This window comes from Doryrhamphus excisus, chromosome 8, assembly GCF_030265055.1.
Source record: "Doryrhamphus excisus isolate RoL2022-K1 chromosome 8, RoL_Dexc_1.0, whole genome shotgun sequence".
Lineage (NCBI taxonomy): Eukaryota > Metazoa > Chordata > Actinopteri > Syngnathiformes > Syngnathidae > Doryrhamphus > Doryrhamphus excisus.
In genome coordinates this window covers 11,730,437-11,747,880 of record NC_080473.1, presented here as the reverse complement: position 1 = coordinate 11,747,880, position 17,444 = coordinate 11,730,437, and the positions used below count along the sequence as shown (strand labels likewise).

The window sequence follows — 17,444 nt, the reverse complement described above, 5'->3', positions numbered from 1 at the left end:
TAATGAAACATGTTCATTCGTAGCCCCGTGGAACCCGGTCCCATCATAACGCCGGGCCCCCCTAGGGTGAGCGCACCCCAGTTTGAAAACCACTGCCTTAAAGAGATATGCTAGAATGACTGTGGATTCTGCGAAGGCATATTAAGGCATGAAGCAGGGCATACACACACACAAAAACACACACACACACACACACTAGTGTCTTAAATAACCCAGTGAGTGATGGCAGCTGAGGACACAATATTACCGCCTTTGGCATTTGTCCTGTGAATGTTTGGACAAAGACGGAAGGGTTGAGTGAGAGAAAACAGAGAGGAGACAGTGACACAAAATCACAGATAGAGAAATAAAAAGAAATGCACAGAAATATACTTTGGAAGCTTTTTTTTTCCACAGCATGAAGATCCCTATGGCCTGAGGCACAATGCCAAAAAGAAAAACATCCAAATTAATGACGCAGTCCAATCATTTTTATGTCTTCTAAGTATTCTATCTCATCAAAAGCTGCTCGGGGTAGTCGCAAAGTCCCGCCCAAGCCCCTGCAAAGACCTTTTGCTTAGCAGCACTTAGTACTCTACATGACTTTATTCATTCATTCATTCATTTTCTACCGATTTTCACGAGCGTCGCAGGGGGTGCTGGAGCCTATCCCAGCTGTCTTCGGGCTTGAGGCGGGGTCCACCCTAGACTGGTCGCCAGCCAATCACAGGGCACATATAGACAAACAACCATTCACACTCACATTCATACCTATGGACAATTTGGAGTCGCCAATTAACCTAGCATGTTTTTGGAATGTGGGAGGAAACCCATACATGCACGGGGGAGAACATGCAAACTCCACACAGAGATGGTCGAGGGTGGAATTGAACCCTGGTCTCCTAGCTGTGAGGTCTGCATGCTAACCACTCAACTGCCGTGCAGCCTGTATGACTTTATTCATTCATTCATTTTCTGCCGCTTTTCCTCACGAGGGTCGCGGGGGTGCTGGAGCCTATCCCAGCTGTCTTCGGGCGAGAGGCGGGGTACACCTTAGACTGGTCGCCAGCCAATCACAGGGCACATATAGACAAACAACCATTCACACTCAAATTCATACCTATGGACAATTTGGAGTCGCCAATTAACCTAGCATGTTTTTGGAAGGTGGGAGGAAACCCACACATGCACGGGGAGAACATGCAAACTTCACACAGAGATGGCTGAGAGTGGAATTGAACCCTGGTCTCCTAGCTGTGAGGTCTGTGTGCTAACCACTCATAACCGTGCAGCATGCATGACTTTATATACATGAAAAACAATAGAAGCACTATTATATTACATTTTTAAAGAATACAGATAGAATACACTCATTTATACACATACAAGGCTTCTAACTCATCCGTGGAGCGTCCTTGCTCCTCAGGGTGTTTTTAATCATTTGCGATGCTCAAAAATATGACGGCGTGACATCGCCGTCTATAAGCAGGGCTCAGCACTGAGGTGTTTTGCAAATAATCTCTTGCACGTAATTGCTGCATGTACGTCATCAACGTGTGCCTGCTGCATCTGTGAGTGTGACACGCATGTGATCATTATGAGGCATAATGGAAAAGGAAAAAAAAAAAAAAACACTCCCAGATGCGTGTGATGCAATTACGCCCTTGATTATCTGATTGGGTAAACTACAGGCAAGCTGGACACTCCAAGACAAACATGCTGTTTGGCGACTGTTGACGGAGTATAAACCACAAGGAAGTACACACACACAAACACACAAGCAAACACACACATGTGCATAAAGCATGTCTGCCATGATGCATAGATGTTCACGTGCACACTGAGTAGCATCAGCAATAAATATTTGTCTGAAATATGTGTTTACATGTCACATACTTTGAGTATACAGTAATTACTGTCTGTTTACAGTACAGTGCAGTGTGTCTCCAAGGAGGAAGGACTAAATAAATTGTCTGATTTACCATGTTCCATTAAAAAAACTGTTATTCTTCAAAATGTAATTACAAGTTGTTGTTGTTTTAATTGGACAACGACGTGCTTAGTAGTGTTGTCTTGCAACAACAAAAATGTTATGGGTTCAAATATGCGGTCACAAAAGTGAGTACACCCCTCATATTTCAGCAACCATTTTAATGACAGTATAGTTTATAGTAAGGAAATGAACCATGGGTATACTTCAGAATAATCATGATCATAATACATTATAACATACATGAATCCCTCATTAATAGTGGTAAATTGGGTCCAGACCGAACCATGATAGGTGAATTTCTGCAAAGTATTATTATTATTATTATTATTATTATTGTTGTTGTTGCTGTTGTTATCATTATTATTATCATTATTATTATTTTTGCTGTCTTAGAATAGTCGACTATTCCATGAGTCTGATTCGCTGTTGAATCATATAAAGATGTCATGTGATCACCATTCTAACGACATGTGGGGTGACCACAGCTGACCACAAAAACAGCATAATTTGTGCTAATAAATAATTCAAATGAAGTGTGCGTTTAACAGAAAACCCTGCATTAATAAAGTAACCCACTTCAGTGGCACAATCCAAAGAAGCTGAGATGACAGCCAATCAAATTTGACTATGAGAATACTTAGTCGAAGACAGCACTGTTAATATTACAATTATTATGTTATGATAATTCAAACCTGCAATAAAAGGTTGTTGTTCCGACTATCAAATCTGGCGCTTGTCTTAGTAACAAGTAACATTACTGACACCTAATGACCCGTGTAGAGTACTACATTCACAATTTGAAAGCATCTTCTTGATGCCTTTGTATTTGTATGTTACTTCGTTTAACAATTTTTATGCTTAAAATGCTTAATTTAGGCAAGAAAAAGTATGTCAACTCTGCTAAAAACCATTATGTAGTATTATTATGATTATTGTGTTCAATACAATCCAAGAGACCGCAATAAATAAAAACAACTAAATCTCCAAATCAGTCTTTACTGACTATTTACTGACCATTCCTTTTTAGTTTTCCATGGTTGCAAATGTACTAAGTTCTGATGTAATGGACTATTTAGGTTCAGAGAGAGTAATTGGAAATCATAATGAAGCAATAATGTATTCGGCTTATTAGTCAAACGGATTAACCCTATATAATATCTACTTTGCCCATATAATCGCAGGGCATGCCGGCCTTAATGAAGCCACCATTACAGTCTTATCGCAGTCATTAACAGTGCAAGGCAGAATCAGTTGAGCTGCCTCTATGTATGTAATCAGTAGCCATTAAAGCAACAATATGTAATTACTGTGCCTTTTAAAATGACAGCTTAACAAGATGTTGATAATACAGTGGCTTGTAATATGGAGATTAATGTCTCTGCCATTGCCATAAAACCCCCACGTCACCTACTTTGCTAGTATGTAACTTAGGTGGTCCAGCCAGGACACTGATATTCAGGTTAGTGGTTGTTACTTTTATGTACAGTGACAACTTTGCTTCAACGTATAACAATCACATCGTGCTTCAATTATGTTTTTCCTGGCCAATTGTAATACATATTTAGTGCTCTAATTTTGTACACAGCACCCAGGCTTAAAAGTGAAGTACACAACAAAAACATGTCACATTTCTGACTGTTTCTTTAAAAAACAAAGTCATGGCCTCCATGTGGAATTTTATGCAAAACATACACATTTCTACCAAACCTTGTAGACGGTACAAGAGAAACACCAGGAGAAAGGCGTCAAAACAGGAATATATGTTTCATTAGCCACGTATACATGGACCCAAATATTCCAATTCCATTGGGGTTATTTGCTCAAACCTTTGTACATATACACCTCATTCCGAAAGAAAAGTGCCAATCCAAATGAATATATAATCGGATTCACAGGGGTGGAATATTCCTTTCCCCAATCCGATTGAGGTATCTTGTACCCGCTCAATCGGAAAGTTGTGAGACTGCGTTCTTCTTTGTGGTGTTTTTCTTCTTCTGTTGTTTATTGGCGGTTGGCAAGCAGCTTTCGTGTGCATTAGCGCCATCTGTGGAATGGCCATTCACAAGTCCAGTTTTATTAGAAAAGAAAATAATTCTTCTTAATTATAAAATATTAGCAAGATTGAACTTTATATTTTCCTGTTCCCGAGTGCGTTCTTTCAGCGAATGCTGAGATATGACGTAACACGCAGCTCGAGACGTTCTTTGATTTTAAAAAAATGGAGGCGAGCAATTGGCACCGGGATGCTGCGGAAAGTTTGTTTTTGATTGAAACTAAATTTCAAGACTGGACGAACGAAAAACTGGTAATACGGAGTTATTCCAACAAGTGAAAGAAAAACTTGAGGAAGTCGGTATCACGTGATGTTGGTGTTTACGCTTTACTGGGCATGCCCCATTGACTATTCTGGTTGATTATAGCGGCGCATGTAGACACACCATTGGAATATTCCTTTCCATGTATACCATTGCTCTCGGAGAGGTCATTAGGAAAGAGAAAAACTCCTCGTGTAAACGTGGCTACTGATTGAATCACTATGGCAATACTTAACATCTTGGAAGAATACTACAGTTCCCATACTGTCAGTTACAGGAGAGGCATTATTGAGTAGAATGTACAGATGGATGTATGGATGGAGTTACAGTAGATTCTACATGCAGACGCTGCCCTCTTGCCCGACCAACCCCCCCCCCGCCTCTCACCGAGCATATTTTGGAGCTAAAACACACCATTGAGTAAGTAACAAGGGAATCCTTGTCCAAGGCCACCAAACCTCCTGTGGACAGCCAGCAGGGAAGCCACTATATGTTTGTGAGAGCGTGCATGTGTATACAGCCAGGTTAAAATTATTTGCTGCTGCCTTTTAGCAGCAAACTGAGGCAGCTTCCTTTCACGCTTTTTTTTGCGCCCTCGGGTGAAAGCAGCGTGGCACGGTGCCATATTCACATGGCATGGCCCGCAAATGTGCAAAAACAAACATATGCCATAGCAAACAATGTATAATTGAGGTAAACTCGCTACGTTTCTGTGTTGCCGAGTCCATGTGAAAGCTCAGAGCGATGTGTTTAGTTTGAGCACCGCGATCGGATAGTTGTCCTTTCACCATCAACACTTCTGCTGTGCTTGGCAGCAGACCACCTTCCTCCCCCCCCTCTCGTTTCCTCCCCAGTCTTTCAACGCTCTGCCTTTCCCCTAAACCTCCCTCCTTCCCAGACCTCTTCACTGTCATGCGGTAAAATCCTCATGCAGTAAAATCATCAAGCTTTTTTTGGCCACTAACACATTTTACTTGAGGCTGAATGCAAGTCCTTTAATTCACATTCACTTTTGTCATCGTTTTCTTAAATTGTGCTGCTTTCCATTATTATGAATTGCTTTTTTATTGGCTGCACATTCTAAAAAAATATTTTAATTAAAAAATTGCAAAATCTGCAGTAATTTTACAAGAAAAATTTTGCAACATGATGAGGGACAAAAATGACATTTTAGTAACATTAAATACAAAATACAAAATAAAAAAAGTCTTACTACAAACAAACCAAACAATGAATAAAGATGTCATTTTTTGACAATTATATTGCGGAAAAACTTAATAAATTCCAAATATTATAGAAAGTCATACTTACAAGAAGAACATTTACAGAAGCTGTCCTAAAGCAGGGTCGAGTGGTTAGCACGCAGACCTCACAGCTAGGAGACCAGGGTTCAATTCCACCCTCGACCATCTCTGTGTGGAGTTTGCATGTCCTCCGGTTTCCTCCCACATTCCAAAAACATGCTAGGTTAATTGGCGACTCCAAATTGTCCATAGGTATGAATGTGACTGTGAATGGTTGTTTGTCTATATGTGCCTGGGATAGCTGGGATAGGCTCCAGCACCCCCCGCGACCCTCGTGAGGAAAACCGGCAGAAAATGAATTAAAGTCCTAAAGTGAAAGTGGAAACAAAATATTCTCCAGCATCTGCGGTGTCGATGATGGCCCTTTGTGGATCATAATTGCGGAGCGGACTCTGACTCTGCTGTAGTCATTTATGGTCTTGGTTTTGTTAACTGTGCTAACTATGCACGGTGGATGAGTGGTTCGCATGTTGGCCTCACATTCAGAAGATCGGTAAGACCTACATCCTGGCGGCTAATTCGCGAGTCCAAATTGTCCATAGGTATGAATGTGAGTGTGAATGGTTGTTTGTCTATATGTGCCCTGTGATTGGCCGGCGACCAGTCCAGGGTGTACCCCACCTCTCGCCCCAAGTGTGCTGGGATAGGCTCCAACGACCCTTGTGAGGATAAGCGGTAGAAAAAGATCTAATCACATCAGAGACCCTTGTTGTTAGTATTAGATTACTATTATTATTATGAACTTGGGAGTTTACAGTACAAGTGTACAAATACAGTACAGTACAGTGTAGTTCATCTTTGCCATTTATCATATCTGCTGGAGAAATGTGTCAAATCATTTTACAAATCATAGCGGATGATAACTTGACACATTTATCTCATTAATTCAAACAGTTTTGGCTTCCTCTCAAGCAGTTAAACTCCCACAATGTTGTGTATTTATTTGCAATGAAGACTAATTTTCTCTGTGGTCCCTAAGGAAGAAATTATAAGCCTTGATGAACTCAGCGAGGTGCTAGAAACCAGAACAGGTTGTGTGTCTCTCAGGAAATTCATTTGCGTCAAAGAGAGAATGTGGGCCTCCCCTCAAATAGACTTCTGAGCACATGTCTTCCCTTTATAAATCTTTTGAAAGTCTCCCTCCCTCTCTCCAGCCCCCCCTCCCTGACACAGATACTGCAGATGATGAGATGATGAATATGTTATGCAACAGAGCATTGCCATATCTGAGATGTGACCTCTATTTCCAAAGGGTGAAATACTTCATGAAGAACATTGTTTGGTCCGGGTTTGTACTGAATTGGTTATAATTGTACTACAAATACACATACATTGATGATACCTGTATGATACCTGTATCATACCTCTATGATACCTGTATCATCAATGTATTCCTGCAATTGTCGTGACTATTGTGAATTTTCTACCGCTAATCCTCACAAGGGTCGCGGGGGTGCTGGAGCCTATCCCAGCTGTCTTCGGTACACCCTGGACTGGTGGCCAGCCTATCACAGGGCACATATAGACAAACAACCATTCACACTCACATTCATACCTATGGACAATTTGGAGTCGCCAATTAACCTAGCATGTTTTTGGAATGTGGGAGGAAACCAGAGCACCCGGAGAAAACCCACGCATGCACAGGGAGAACATGCAAACTCCACACAGAGTGTGGCCGACGGTGGAATCGAACTCGGGTCTCCTAGCTGTGAGGCATGCGTGCTAACCACTTGTCCACCATGCAGGATGATTATATAATTCTATTATATATGTATATTTAATTTGTATAAAAATCCTTACATGAGTTTACATGAGATGAGTTTTACGTTTTTTTTGGCGACTTTAATGTCAGGTGGCCGCTTCAACATGTGTTTAGTTGAGGAGGGCGTGGGTTCGTTTTTGTGAGTAGATGCCAGCACGATTGAGCAGGGTAAATATTTTACCACACATACTTTCCTTATTTTATTCTTTTCTTTCCAGTATTTATTCTTACTTTCCAGTATTTTATTCACATTATGTCAGTTTCCGCAAGATTCCGCATTTAACAGTAGTTTTTGCTTTCATTGGTCATAATGCCGGAATTACAGGGCACTAATTGTGTTGTGTTTTGTTAGTGTGGAGAGCGATGGAGTTTACTGTGTTGTAATTGAGCACTGCTGTTGGCGGTAGACTCTGTGTACTTCTATTGAGAGGTTGCATTACTTGCACAATATCACCTTCAAGCACTTGTTGCAGGTGGCTAAGTCTGCATTAATTTAGCACCGAAAGCTACTTCGTTTTTCAGTCTTTTTTTCAGTTTGGTAATGGTAATGGTAATGGTAATGGTTTTATTTCATTTCAACATGCATCAGATTACAATTGAATGCATCACATAATCAGTTCACAGTTCCACATGTCCAAAAGGAGTAGCAAGAAGCAAAGCTTATTAAATCCTACCCCTCCATCTGGTACTTTTACAATCAGTAACTGTTACATTTGTTCACTTCCTGCTTTCCTAATATAGTTTCATTTTTTTTTTTTTGGTCACGTACTAAAGTACGAGGTGATATGACCATACAATGGCATATTCTGTACCATATGTATAGCACATCATGACTGGTTCAAGACTCTTCACAGTGCAGTTTATATATGCACTGGTACTATTACGATACCGAGTTATTATACGCATTATCGGTTAATTAATAAATGCCAGGAAGAAAAATTGCATTGATTATGCAGCATGTCCAGATTGGATGTGTGTGGATTTCCTCCTACGAGAGCAGTGCTTCTCAAATAGTGGGGAGGGGAGGACTGTCAGGGGGCCATGAGAGGCACGGAGTGCTTTCAATGTTACAGCAGAACTGCCAACATGGAAAAATGTATCATACTCAACATGTAATTTGACTCTTAAATACATTCTCCATATTATTGCGTTTTCCTGATTTCAGTTTTGAGTTCAGTATGGAGAGTACAGATAGATAAATAGTTGGGGTGCAACATCCATCCGTTCGGTATGCGTGTTTATCAAACAATATGTAACACAGCGCCTTACTTCCATGTCTTGTACGCTATAACGCTGTCCGTCCACGAAGGCGGGGAGCATTACAGTGTACAGATGGAGGAGTACGTCGCCCACTGCCGGAGGAGCCACATTGGCCTCCTCCTCTGGTTTTACCAGTGCGACCTGGCAGTGTGCAAGGCTTTCCTACGTGCAAGCAGAAAATAATTTGCATCTCAATTTCCTTCCTATGGGCTTTGTGGCCCCCTATGGAGAGTTTCCCCATTTTTGCACAAATCCAGCTCATACGTCAGGATGTAAATTGCACTTACAAACTGAAACAAAATGCAGCATGAATTGCTAGATCCCTCGGCCCAATCGACGGGATTCTGTGGCTCTACCTGACCTGTGCATTATCTGTTGACAAAAATGTTAATTAGGACACTAAATATGGCGTCAGTGCCTCAGAATAACCTACTGTACGTATGTTTGTGAGCCTCTTGAAAGCCCATCATACAGCCAGAAAGAGTACAGTAGTTTTCCTAGTATATAGTCTAAGTGGTTGGTACCCTACCATATAACAACACCACTGATGAAATGAAAGTTAAAATGCAGAAATTTCATAAGAGAGTGCAATTCCTGTCAAAACCTTTCAATAATTCAACTTAGTAGCAGCATGACATCATTTCCGATGTCCTCAATGAAATAAGATGGTATGTTCTACAAGCCACATCAACTGTCTAACATTTAACCCTGTTAAAGTTAACAAGATAAAAATTAAAAACATGAATAATGTCATGGAGAAGAAGTGAAGAAGGTATGTCCCCCTCTTCCAGTTGTGTAAAGTGCCTGTCCTGCCTCTGGCTGAGAAGGCTGCACCAGCCTCCTTCATAAATACTGCACCAGCAATGCTTGACGAAAGCTCCACTTCTCTCAGGTACAACTGCACTCTGGAGAGCTTCATTATCTACAGGATGCTACCTAAAGAATGGTGAAAGGGTTTCTATCACGGAGCTCTGAGAGAGACTTGGACAGTATACACACATGGATAAAAAAATGTAAGAAATCATCACAAAACATTTGTTGGGTTATATTCTGTGGTGTAATAGCTTTTAAATAGCTTTTAGAAGTACAATCTGTATCGGACTAAATGTTTGAGGCGGTTGATTATCTTGCTGCATGGTCAAAACTCCCAAGGGAAATAAAATGCATCACAACAAATCACGTGACATGTGTCTCTTCTGTTATTGGCCACAATAATGTAAACAGGAAGTGTATGAAGTGGTGACAAAAACAGCACTATTAAACAACAAATTGTTCTTAGTTCACTTTAGCAGCCTTCCAGGATCTATTCAATATCCACAATATCGAAGTTTTACTGTTTTTTTCCAAAGAAAGTGTTTTTATCCCTAGAAAAAAGTAATCTTAGACTCAAAGTCCATATATTTATACAGTAAACAATTTATTGTGGTTGATTGGTTCAAACATAATAAGTTGAGTAAACAAGGCATTTAGGACACATATAAGACTCATTCTCATGTGTGTTGTTACGTATAAACCCAGGACGAGAATCAATGTCAGTCGCTCTCAATATAATTTGGCTTTTTTTCCTGATCGTCAATTAATCTGAATATTTTTTATCATAAGTGCCTGTCCTGTTTTGTCCTGATTTTTGCCAGATTAATTATATGACATTAACACTGGGTAGCAACCACTATGCCTGCAGTTAGAGACACTATACTGTATAAAGATGTACAAATATGCATCATTGGTTGCATGAGGGGGTGCTGGAGCCTATCCCAGCTGTCTTCGGGTGATAGGCGGACAAGTGGTTAGCACGGAGACCTGAGTTTGATTCCAACCCTCATGTTTGCATGTTCTCCCCGTGCATGCGTGGGTTTTCTCCGGGTACTCCGGTTTCCTCCCACATTCCAAAAACATGCTAGGTTAATTAGCGACTCCAAATTGTCCATAGGTATGAATGTGAGTGTGAATGGTTGTTTGTCTAAATGTGCCCTGTGATTGGCTGGCCACCAGTCCAGAGTGTACCCTGCCAACCGGGATAGGCTCCAGCATGCCCGCGACCCTTGTTAGAATAAGCAGTAGAAAATGAATAAATGAATGGTTGCATAGGATCTGACACATATGGCAGATAGGACATATGAGGACAAAGACTAGACAACACACTGGCCTCAACATCTGGTCTGTCTTTGTGTGTGTATGTGTGTCCCTTTGTAAACACAACACTCCTGTTCCAAAACATTACAAGGTAGAATGTGTAATGGAGTACTTCTGGGACAGCTAGTCCAGAATCACTTAAGTGTTCCCTGGATACCAATTACCGATAAACAAGCAGCATCGAGAGCAGGATGAGAGCAGATGAAAAGGACAAATGTACAATCTCAGGAAACATCACAAATGTCTTACTGAAAGTGCTAATGACACAAAAACACAAGTTAATCTTGTTACTGTATACCCGCTGTGTAAAATAACATTGAAAGGCATATTACTTATATTAGACGTGTGCTTGAATCTTGAAATATTTACAATTTTTTAAAATGTCTACCGGGCCTGAAGGGGGAGGAGCAAGTGGCATCTAATCCGATCTTACCCCCCAGATATTATTCTCCAATTTTTGGTAAATGTCTGTTGTTTGTGATACATTAAAGTGGACCTATTATGCTCAATTATCGAGTTGTGGTCTCCTATAGAGCAGCAACACACAATAACCCAAACAAAAAACTTTCAAGATTTTCCAGAATCTGCACCTATTCCAGTTGTATTTCTTTTGATTTGTACTTCCTGCCAAAACGGTCTGGTTTAATTTATTCCACCCATGACCCAAGGCTCACTTCCAAATGCGCCAACCTCAACCTTTGGTATCGTAACATCATCACGTTTATTGGTCAGGAAAGTGTAAAAAGCATAATAGGTCCCCTTTAAATTAAAATACTCACTGGTGAAACAGGGAAATAAGTTGAATCAACAAACAGTTAAATGAATAAAAATCTGACAAAACGCAACACTGACATTGTCAAGAACGAGACTTGAGGAACCAGGGAAAGATCCAAGGCACTTGCACTGCCAAGTGAAAAACCTACATCACGCTAAATGAGGGACCGGAGGCCAGAGTGCTTGTCGTTAAAGGCATCAAGGACCTGGAAAAATACTAAAGATCATATCGCCAAGACAACAATAAAAAAGGACACAACTCAACAAGAACAAGGCAGAGGGAAGGACTACAGTCATTATCATTTGACGACATAATCAGCACACCGCAAGGGACTGATGAACAAGAAGCACTGGATTTAGGAACCCATTTATCTACATTTAATAACACCCAAAATGCAACACAACAGTTTCCATAAGATCTACAGTTGGAAACCTTTCCAGACCACAAAGAACCTGAATTGGAGAAAGATATAGATCCAGACACAAGATAATAATAATTGAAATAATTTGAAATAATTGCTGTTACTACACAGAGGAACAATAACTTGAATATTGACACCAAGTTCTCAATTGCATAATATGTATATAATATATATATATATATATATAATATAAATTGTGTCCAAGATGTCAATATTTAGTATGAGCACCATTGTTATCTTGCGCTGCCTTAATCACAGTGCATGCTGGAATTGGTGTTTCCTTCAATGAACCGCAGCTACCCAATGCACTCATGCAGCCCTAGACCACTATGTTTGACTGTTGGCAAGACACACTTATCTGGGAGCTCACTTGTGTTGACAAATATTTAGAAAATAATAGCTGTGAGTTTTCAGTAAATAGTCTATACTGCTATACAACATGTACACTGACTACTCTGAAGTAGATGAATGTCTAAGTCCCGTAAGATATTACAACATATTTTCAACAATCACAAATGCCAGATACAAAGTGCAATCTGTGTGTTCTCTCATTATGACATTAACAATTACAAGTGCAACGTTACTGTGAAAAATATGCACCAATTCTACAAATTGAGCATGTATTCTTAATACAAATACCAAAAAGAAACCTTAATGCTAAAAATAACCAATTACTTAAAAATGTCATCCAATACTTCTCTACAAGAGAGGAGAAATATGATCTCAGGGAAGAAGTACATTTGAAACACTTATATGCTAGGACTATGTTAAAAAGCCATAGCATTTCAGTATGTGGAATCAAACTATGGAATGGATTGAGTAAGGACCTCAAACAATGCACAACGATGAGCCAATTCAAGAAACAATACAAGCAGTTGATGTTTGCTAAATACAAGGATGAAGAGTCTTGAACCAGTCATGATGTGCTATATATATCACTATATTGACACTTACTATGGTACCCATTATGTCATTGTATGGTCATATCACCTCGTACTTCGGTACGAGGTACATTATTTCAAAAAAAAATTAAACTGTATTATTGAAAGCAGGAAGTGAACAAATGTAACAGTTACTGATTGTAAAAGTACCAGATGGAGGGGTAGGATTTAATAAGCTTTGCTTCTTCCTACTCCTTTTGGACATGTGGAACTGTGAACTGATTATGTGATGCACTCAATTGTAATCTGATGCATGTTCAAATGAAATAAAACCATTACCATTACCATTACCAAATCATAAGACTAGCCAATCGCTGATATAGCGTATTTCCTTCTTTCCACAGTAAACAGTTGCCACTAAATCAACAGCACCTCTGCTGGTTAGTCAATTAGCACACTCAATCTCGCCTCAATTGATGCTATTCCTATGAAATAGCTCAGAATAATCCACAACACATGTAGGAGTCTTTTTGAACAATTTAAATACTACAGTTAACCATAAAGACGCAGCAAAGAAATAATCCTCAATCCATGTCAATCCACAATTAGGATTATGAATGTTGCCAAAGAAAGTGGGACTAAGTTTGGCAAAGGTGTTACGTTCAGGAACACTTTTGGACAACACACATGATAAAACAGGCTTTCAAATATCCAACTATGACCTCTGTGCACACATCATGTTGCACACATCATGTTGCACACCAAGTGCACAACCCTTGTCCTTATCTGCAGGAAGCCCAGCAAGATGCTGATGACCAAATTAACAGCAGTGTCACAGTGCAAGTAAACATCAGGCAGGGTGCAGCTGGGAATGATGATCCAAACATGGATGCTCCACGCATGCTAGTGTCACTGTTGATAATACACATTGTTTTGTACGCTCGATGCATCCCGCAAAGGCAACGAAATTCCCACACGTGTAGCAGGGGACACGGGCCCACGGCGGCTGGAAGGTCATAACCACACAATGATGCTGGTTGAACGGTCCACGCGTCTTACCTGGTCCCGTGGAATGCAAGGTAGCGAAGTCCTGCGGTGGGACTTGCTGTTGCTCTGACTGTGAGCCATCATCTCCGAGGCCGCTATGGAGCTGGACCTCCGTCTCCGCTTGAAGACAGGGATGTCCTCCTCCTTCGCCCCGGTCACAGAGCCACAGCACCCCGTCCCGCTGGTCCCTGAGGCCGGCAAGAGCCGGTCAGCATACCGCGCAAGCAAAAAAAAAAAAAAAAACAGCAGGTAGGCCAGGTAGAGTCTTCCAGCCGGCCCGGACTCAAAGAGACGAGGGAGGCGGTCTGTGGGGAAACAAGCCGAGGATGGACACTCCCCGACCCAGTCGGACGATCAGCAGGGTCCGGGCGGCTGAGGACGTGCAGCCTGGCAGGCGGGAGACAGCAGCTGCTTCTCGGCACCGTGCAGGGTGAGGAGGAGGAGGAGGGAGAAAAGGGGGTGGAGGGGAGACTTGGCCCAAAGTGGCTCACCGCTAGACGGAAAACAGCACTGATGAACACCCCACTGCGAATCAGACACGGCCCGACCGAGAAGGCACATAGGAGTGTAAACACGGAGGGTGGGTAGGTGGGGGGAGGTGGAGAGACGCAGTCAAAAGCTCCTCCAGAGCGCAGCCCGCCGCCAAATGCGGAGAGCCAGCTGAGCCGCTTCTATTTCTGCAGCCTGCGTCCCAGTCGAGCAGTCCGAGGATCACAATAATGGACCGCGCTCCGCCACGGAGAGTCTGAACGACGGGTGCCCCCACCGAGTCCTGCTATGACGGCGTCACACATGTGCTCATGTCCCCCATGCAGGCGCTCCGACGCCGCCCGGGGATGTTTGTCACGAGTGGCGCTTGATGATCCTCTGGAGCTGTCAGTCTCCAAGAACATCACCATCAGTCAAGTGCAATGCTACATAAACATATAGCTATACGGTTCCTGTTGATACAGGAATATTTACATAGCTATCTCTATTTCCCTTCATGATGACTGCTCTTTCTATCACCGAAGATAGCAACCATCAGTTGTGCCTGTGTGAAATAATGTTGTTGTTAGTCCTATCAATAATGAACACTGGTGTTCCACACCAGATTTCATCAGACTATTTTTTTGCTTCATTATTATTTTTTTCCTTATTGGGAAATTCACAGCTCCTGCTTGTGTTTTTTTAGACTGCAAAATCCAAATAACATTTTTTTAACATGCAATACAAGGCTGTTGTTCTGGCGATCAAGTCTGGTGATTGTGTGTCTCACTGAACATTACTGACACCTAGTGACCGGTGTAGAACACTACATATACAGAACCAAGAGCAAGTCATTGTTGTGCAGGTCTCAAGTATTTTGTCAAGTCTTTAATCTCATATCGGGCTGCACGGCGGTCTAGTGGTTAGCAAACAGACCTCACAGCTAGGAGACCCGAGTTCAATCCCACCCTCGGCCATCTCTGTGTGGAGTTTGCATGTTTTCTCCAGGTACTCCGGTTTCCTCCCACATTCCAAAAACATGATAGGTTAGCATGTTAGCTAGGTTAGCATGTTGTCACATTAGCGACTCCAAATTGTCCATCGGTATGAATGTGAGTGTGAATGGTTGTTTGTCTCTATGTGCCCTGTGATTGGCTGGTGACCAGTCCAGGGTGTACCCCGTCTCTCGCCCGAAGACAGCTGGGATAGGCTCCAGCACCCCCTCGCGACCCTCGTGAGGATAAGCAGTAGAAAATGAATGAATAATCTCAAATCTTGTGTCATGTTTCAAGTAAAGAGTACAAGTCCCAGTCAAGTCTGCAATCAAGACAAGACAGTTAGAGTCATAGTCCAAAGTCATAGGTTTGATATTTTCAAATCCTTACAAGCATGCAATTATAATATAATTGTTATTCAGTCAACAGTACAAAATAACTAAATAAAAGTAAAAAAAAATACTAATGGCTCCCTTTTTGCCCCGAAAGCCTCCTACTATATAACTATGTATTAACATGAACAATAATACAAAAACACAATTATTTGTGAAAATAAACACAAAAGAGAAGTAAAGAAATGTAGCTCTCATCACTCTAGTATCCATCCGATACAGATACTACCTTGGTATCAAGTTATTTATATTTGGATCGATCCGCTCATCTCTAACGTTTCCATTGACACTTCCTGGTTCTCTCTATAACGTGAAGCAGCTTCTCAGGGGAATGAATGGATTTCTTGTTACAGTAGTTGGAAAGCTATATGAGACACACCTTTTGATTGACTTAAACAGGAAGTAAAACCACCTTAAGATTAATTGTATGCTTCCATTAGGATGAGAACAGTTTTTGGACAGACAGCCAGCATGACAGGCGCAAACAAAGCAAGATCCATAATTAAATGCTTGGATTACCTTATGATTCCTTCATATAAGATAACACAGATGTGTCATTTAATGAATGAGATTGCTCCTCCAAGCAAGTATTAATGTTAGTTTCCACCTTATAATAAATAATACATTATAAATAGAAAGACCCAGAATATGGAAAGTTGCACTAATACATGGAATGTAGCATTGCTTGCTTATTCAGCCATCATGGATCACACGGCCAACACCCATCCATCCGTCCATCCATCTGTCCATCCATCCATCCATCCATTTCCTATGCTGCTTATCCTCACTAGGGTCGCGGGTATGCTGGAGCCTATCCCAGTTGTCTATGGGTGAGAGGCAGGGTAGACTGTGGAATGGATTAATTGGATTTACATTACTTTTTTTAACAGAAGCATTCAATTTTTTACATTTTGCATCAAAAATCAAGGTACCATTGTCATCCATTTTTTTCAGAGCTAAGGGAATAGTGCTTGCATCACTGCCGGTTAATTTCTGTCATCCCACTAGATGAAACACACACATAAAAAAAAAGAAAACAAAATTTAGCTCAGAACATAATCTTGCTATCTGCGATTTATTTATTCATATATTTCCTGGATTAAATTTTGAAATCCCATCATCCTCTGTATCCTGTGATGCAGACTAAAAACAAGGACAAGTCTGCAAGCCTTCACCTGTCTGCCCTACATTTTATTGAAAGGGTTTAAAAGGGACTAAATCATACTAAGTGGTCATACAGAAACAAAGAACAACTTCTGCTGCGGTTTTGATGTTTGAATCCCACAGGTGCTTCTTCAAATGCATACACTGTGGACGTGTTAGCCCATAATCATGACGTTCTTTATTGTTAGTCCTTTATGAACCAAACAAATTTTTATGAAAAAATATATTTTTTATGCAGTCATCCAAATATAGAGAACACATTCCAACGTTAAGTTCCAATGAGCCAGAATGGATTAAAAAAATAACTTTTTAAAATTACAATGGAACTTTGATTAGCATCTGTCTCAGTTAGCATGTTTTCTTTGGTTAGCATTAAAAAAATTACCCCACAAGTTCGCCTCGCTTTGCGTATATTCGCATGTTAGCGTACAAAATGGCAGGCATCTTAATACACTCCGAAAAAGTCCAATGTGTTTGTAACATATTTTCAAAATCTATAAACGTCTTTTTTAGCAATTTGTTAGCTTGCTAACAAAATGGCAACCGGAATCA

The 17,444-nt window shown here is 40.9% G+C and overlaps 1 protein-coding gene across 1 annotated transcript in view; it reads right to left on the bottom strand.

Annotated features, from left to right (window-relative positions):
• LOC131134346 (cGMP-inhibited 3',5'-cyclic phosphodiesterase 3A-like) overlaps positions 1–14,219 on the bottom strand; it is a 57,315-nt gene extending 43,096 nt beyond the window's left edge. The window contains exon 1 of the mRNA XM_058079504.1: positions 13,886–14,219. Coding sequence (XP_057935487.1) covers positions 13,886–13,957 — 72 coding nt within the window. The 5' untranslated portion in view covers positions 13,958–14,219. The remainder of the gene's footprint in view (positions 1–13,885) is intronic.
• Between the last annotated feature and the right edge of the window lie 3,225 nt (positions 14,220–17,444).